Consider the following 6,748-nt stretch of genomic DNA (forward strand, 5'->3'; position numbering starts at 1 on the left):
AAATTTAAAATAAATTGACACTTTTCAGTTACTTGTACTATTACTAAGTTGTAGATAATCATAATAAACTGATAAAAGCCCGTAACTTGCAAAACATTATTTTGAAATTACTTTACTTGAAAGTTCAATTGATTCTGAATCAAAGAATATATATATATATATATAGTATTAGTATTCAAACAAACGTTTTATTGTACTCGTTGACTGAAGGTCATCTTATATGGCTGATATCCTGTGTTAGTTACCTTAAAACTAAAAGAACGAGAGGTTACTTAGAGTTTATTCTTTACTACAGGTCGTCGTCCTTTGAGTTCACAGGACTTTTAGTGATGAACACTGGTACCCACAATTTACAATAAATAAACAAATTTAACCAACCTTGAAAAGAATGCCCCTAATCTCCATGTCCACTTTTTACCTGTTCCAACTACCCTATCAGTACAAAAATAAATATTTCTCTGTCTTGTGATATTGAAGCCCTCTATGATTTAAAGTTTAATATAGCTCCATATTTGTTCCATTTAGAATTGAAATTATATTTCTTTGATTGTGTATATCTTCAATTAAAATTGAATATTCAGAATTAGGTCTAAATAAATTCAAAATACAACTTAGTATGTTTTATGCTTTATTGTTTCGCTTGAAAACCTGATTAATATTACTACAGAATATTGTTATGTCTCTGTTCGTTTGTTAAACTCCGGTATAATTTCTTGCGATGAACTTCAGCGATACAAGTCCTTCCTTAAATAAAACTAGTTTATTCTTTCTCGATACAACTTTGCATTACAAAGAATTTCCACAATCAATACGTATGAAATCTCGATAACAAAACACACTGCTCGCTTGACTCAATTATCTGTCTCTATCTCTCCCTGTCTGCTGTTATTATCTCCGCTTTATTTGCCGTGTTTATATACAAACATAGAGGGCGTTTATCAAATACTAGGATATTCGTGATGTTCCCCGATCCTTCTAGAAACTCATGATATGTTACCAGTGTCACGTGACTTCCGCTGTCGTAACAATATATTCCATTGTGTTTCATGTGTAGTTGATATCTATTAAGAGTTATCTGACAACAGGAGAAAGAATAATAAAAAACCTCAACCTGAAGTTAAAAATTACTGCACAATAATCTCCAATACACTATACATTAATCAATCCCGTATTTATTAATTACTAGCGAAAGTACCCGGCTTCGCTCGGGTTATTAGGCTGATATATTCTAGATGACTGTGTCAGTGTATGTATTCTGAGCCTATTTTAGCATAAAAGAACAGTCAAAAAATATTTTCAGTATGTTATTTCACAGAAACGTAAAAAATTCGCAAAGGTACGATCAAAATTATTATAGATAATTATAGATGCCACTATACGTCACGTTATCTAGCTTATGTAAAAGCCAGTGTGTGTCGCAGGTGCTATTACGTTGATACATTATTAGGCTGATTTGTTTATTATGAATGTAAAATTTTAAACTTAAATCTTTTCTGGATTAAGGTATTTTCTGTTATATCACCAACATTTTTAGTAAAAACAAACTTCCTTAATCAACGGAGACTCTAAATTATTGTTTGTTTGTAATCAAGTACAAAGCTATACAATGGGCTATTTGTGGTCTGCCCACCACGGGTATCTAAACCTGGATTCTAGCGTTGTAAGTCCGGAGACATACTGCTGTGCTATTGGAGGACCTCTAAATTAAGAAATTAACAGATATTATTCCAGTTTTATTGTCTATATATTTCATTCTATACTTTCAGTACATAGACTAGCAACAATATTAAGTTATTCTTTTATAACTAAGCAACATGAAATAAAAGCCATTGTTTGAACGCATTGTTACCATTATGTACTGGTTTTTTTATATATTTGATGTTGTTAATCAAACTAATATACTACAGAATATATTAAGGGGCGCACATGCACGTGGATATGATAAGTAATAATACTCAGGTGCACACTCTCAGGGTCCAGTTAGTATGTGTGCAAAATATCAGGTTTCTAGGTTCTTTCCTCCTGGAAGTGTGGCTTAAAAAGATGTGCACGCGCATGCCGGAACGCAAGGCGATAAGTAATAATACCCAGGTGCACACCCACAGGATCCACTTAGTATAGTTGTAAAATTTCTGGTTTCTAGTTCTTTCCTCTTGGAGCTATGGCGGTCACATTTGTTTTCTATGTGGTTTTTCTCATAAAAAGATGCGTAATTAAGTAACAATACCCAGGTGCACATCCTCAGGGTCTACTTAGTAAGGTTGCAAAATTTCAATTTTTTTTTTAAAGGGGATAATACAAGATTGAAATCGTATGAATGTTTAATAAATCAGATTCTCAAGCAGATCAATATGAACAGAATGTGGAGTAGAATGTATATTTTAGCTTATGATTTTCATTTTATCACTTCGTATTCTTCAGAAAATATGAATTACCAGCTGTAAAAAATAATAGAATTTTGTTTCAGTTGAGAAAGAAATAATAAGTAAAGGTTTTTAGATTCTGTTTTTAGTTAGACTATTAAAAATATATTTGGTTTTGAAGAGTAAAAATAGTTTTAAATAGCGTATGGTTTGTATCTTGAATATTGTTCTCATTTCGGGTGTCAATTGTTGTTACTTTTAGCACCAAGCCACAAAATGTGCTATTTGCGGATGTCCACCATGGGAAATTGAAACCCAGATTTTGGTGTTGTAAGTCGGCTAAACCTGACCTTCCTTTGTCCAAAACATGAGGAAGGTAACTAAGTCCGTAAACTAGTGAGAGAAAGGTCCAAGATAAATCTGACCCTCCCATAGATAAATTTACCTATAAATACCGATTCTCCGGCGGACCTTCGAATATCTTCTGGCTCAAAACAAATTGAAGGAATTACCCATTTCAAGTTGACTATCGGAAATAAAAATAACATCTGTGTAGACTATGGAAAAACAGCGAAAATTCTGAAAATTTTATAATAAAATCTTAACAGAGAACAATTAGTGATAAATATATTGTTAAATAATTATATTTGTGAAAGACGTAATCAATTTTAATATTTTGTAATTGCAGTGTTTTTTTTTGAAGAAAAACTTACAATTGCTGTAATGAACTTTTCAGCTATTTCACTTCCAAAGTAAGTGTGAAGCTGTATTTAACGAAATTATTTCTTGATAAATTTTATTGGATAACTCATGTTACAGCTATTTTCGAAATGTTCCAGTTACTAAGGTTTATATACTTCACATCAAAAAACATGACAAAATTGTAAAGTAAACTTTTCGACAAATAATATTAAAACTCAAAAAGCAGTCTTTAAGATGTATTGTAGCGTTGTTATAAATATCAATCGTACAGAAATCAAAATTTTCTTTGTCAAACTCTGATATACATGGTACTACAACATGAAGGATGTTTGTTTAAAATAAGAATATATTGGCAGTTTCATCGCAGATTTTTTTTTTGACAAATTAGTCTTTATATTTGAATTTTTGTATTTATGGCAAAGCTACTAAGACTAATCTTTGATAGTTTGTTTAGGCAGAGTATTCATAATGAATTTAAGTTTCAAATGGACAGCAATTGCCTGTTGTAGATTACGTAACAATACAAAGCCACACTGGCGTTTACGTACACACGTATATTGTTGATTCTTACACTGGAGAACAACTTTAGAGAATAGGCGGGAGTTTCGCAATACATATTTAACAGTATAAGCTATGTATGTTTCTAAATATGAATTTAATCTAAACAAACGTCGATATTAAAGTAAATATATAATAATAAATCCGTCACAAGTAAAAGAAAAATCAAGCAATTAATTGTAAATTTCAAATACAAGTAAATCCGGTGTGAGAGCAACAGTTGTGCATTTGCATGAAATACATACTTTTTGTATTTTTTTTAATTTGAAAATAAAACAGACTCAAAAGATCCAATGATGGAAGTGCTACCTGTTTCTTATAGAACTATGTCTTTAGATATAAGAGTTCTTCTCATTTTATTTTAGTATCATTAACATGACACTGTAGTCTTTTTTTCTAAAATATAAAAAGAACCATAAATAACCACATTTTTTATGAATCATTTTTTTTTATAAATTTAATCATCAGAGTTCTTGCTGACAGGTAAAGAGATCTTACGTTCATTTCTAAGTAAAAACCTTAAGTTCATTTTCAAATAATGAGACTTGATAATGCTTGGAGACGGCTTGAATGGGTAATGAACAAAAACTTTAATATAAGTTTAGTATAACAGCAAATGTACCTGATGATGACAAAACCTTGTCGAAACGTTGTACATTTACTGTTATGTTAAACTTATATTAAAGTTTTTCTTCATTACCCATTCAAGCCGTCTCCAGCCATTATTAGTCTCAAAGTGGGTTCCTCGTCATCGAATTTACTCGAGGGTTATCTACGCTAGCCGTCTCTATTTTGTAAGTTATAGAGTAGAGGGAAGGCAGCTAGGCAACAGCAATCACCGCAAATTCTTGGGTTGTTCTTTACCAACGAATAGTGGGAATGTTTGTCACTTTATAATGCTCCCACAACGAAAAGGGCAAGCATGCTTGAAGAGGGGTTTTAATCCAGCGACCCACAGATTGCGAGTCGAGCGCCCTAATCACAAAGCTATGCCAGGCCGACCACACGGATGGTAGCCACTCAGTAGCACCCTAACATTCACTATGTAGGCTGAGGAATTAAATGTCTCTCTTATAATGCACCTACAGCTGAAAATGCTGGGAATTATTTGTGGTGCCTCTCAGATTCGAACCGGTTTTGTCAGCTTCGAAATCCAGAACTCTACCATAGGGCTAATCTGCACCCTGATAAATTAGTGAACGTACAATACCTATACTATGCTTACTTCCTTACTAGTGTTTCATATATGGTTTTAACTTGAATTAATAAAAACTGTTATCAAGAATACATAGACATTTAGTATAATTAGTAGGAAAAATATACACCATATTTCGAGTTGATGTTTAGTGTTATACGTCCTCAGACTTACCGCTGGGCCAATGGGGAAGGTCATTCGAACGAAACAGAGAGTAAGTGTAAGTTAAAAAAGTGACGCCTTTTAAATAATGAATTTAGTTTTATAAAATAAAAGCAGCATCGTAATATACTTTACATATATGTGTGTAGACAGTATGAAAGAATGTATACACACATTGCCTTACTTTAGAATTATTTTAAGGTAGATATTGAAAATGTGTTATTAAAATAGGGAGATATTTGTAGTAGATATAAACTATTAAGTGCGCATATCATAAAAATCAATTTAAGTAAACTGGAAAAATATAATTTTAATTTTAGTATAATATATAACATAATTTATCTACTTTGTAGCTGGTAAAAGAATGGTAAAGTCCAGAATTATCAAAGGACCATGATTTTGGCAAGATAACCTCAATTAAATAGATCTGTGACTAGCGTGCCCAGAATATGAATCCGATGTTCATGTAACCCTTGCAACAGTACTTGCTCTGTTCTTTGGGGACGTGAGAACGCTATAAGTGAGGCAGCCGAATTCAGGCACAAAAGAGTATTCAAAATGTTGGCAGTGGATTCTGTTGACTAGCTGCCTCCCTCCTACCCTATCGCTTCCAAATCAGGGACGGCTATCCGCAAATATCCTTTGGATAGTTTTACGCAAAAAGTTGAAAACACACAAACCTATTTAAATATCTTAGGGGTTCTGGTATTCTGAAAAGTTAATTAATGTATGGATGTGAAATAGAGATAACAAAAATATAAAGGCCACCTAAGTCTGAGTTAAAGCATATTTGATATAAGATAATATGAGAATAAGTACATTTTATTTTCAAGTTTTTGATTGAGATCTGAAAGCGATACACTGCTGTTTTTGGCTAAGATGTCTTTGGTGGTATTTCCTTTACAAACACACTCTTCTTAAATATGCCTTCAAAAATGTAATAATAATTAGCAGAAACGTGAGCATGCGATTTCGTATAGTAATTCTGGTCTGCTGGGTGTATCATACCTTAGAAGTGACGTCATTTATTACATAATCATTTTTTAATACAAGTTTGATTTCATAGATTTCAGACATAGCTGACTTGCTTTTGTTGCATATGGAAAATGGTAAAGAGAGTTATGAAGCACATGATTTTATAGTTAATATTAATACCAACTTTGACATTTAGTCAACAGGAACATCACTGAATGAAGTTCTGCTGACTATTTTTAAAGAAAGGTGCCCCTCAGCAGCTATGTGTGTTTCTTAGTTAATATTTTAACATTATACACAAATGCCAAGAAAATGATATCTATAAAACACTATTTTGACTCCACCAAATGTAATTCTAGGTAACAGCATGTAGTTTGAGTAAATAATTTATGCCACCTTATTTGCTTACTTCTTTACGATCCCTATTAGCACGTTTTATAATTATCAATTCTTTATTTATCTTGTAGATACTTAAAATCTAATTAATTTGAATATAATAGCTCGTTTTAAAATGGGTCAACATGAATTACTTTTTAAATAATCTACAGCGACTGAACAAGAAAAATTTGAAGATTGTTCATCAATGTACACAGAACAATAAGTAATTCACAATAAACGTAATATTCATTTTAGCTGATGAAGTTACAACATAAACTATTGCACTTCTAAATAACTAAGGAATCACATGATTTTATTGTCACATGCAACCAAAAATATGAATTTTTATTACAGATAATGATACTTTGTTATATATATATATATATATATATACTAACTAATATTATATATATTT

General features: G+C 31.7%; 1 protein-coding gene across 1 annotated transcript in view; it reads right to left on the bottom strand.

The window, feature by feature from the left end:
- The window catches only part of LOC106477643 (methylmalonate-semialdehyde dehydrogenase [acylating], mitochondrial), a 22,437-nt gene extending 21,961 nt beyond the window's left edge, over positions 1 to 476 (bottom strand). Inside the window, exon 1 of the mRNA XM_022381485.1 lies at positions 379 to 476. Within this exon, the coding sequence (XP_022237193.1) occupies positions 379 to 405 (27 nt within the window). The 5' untranslated portion in view covers positions 406 to 476. The remainder of the gene's footprint in view (positions 1 to 378) is intronic.
- Positions 477 to 6,748: the final 6,272 nt, after the last annotated feature.

The sequence above is a fragment of the Limulus polyphemus genome, unplaced genomic scaffold (assembly GCF_000517525.1).
Source record: "Limulus polyphemus unplaced genomic scaffold, Limulus_polyphemus-2.1.2 Scaffold168, whole genome shotgun sequence".
Classification (NCBI taxonomy): Eukaryota; Metazoa; Arthropoda; class Merostomata; order Xiphosura; family Limulidae; genus Limulus; species Limulus polyphemus.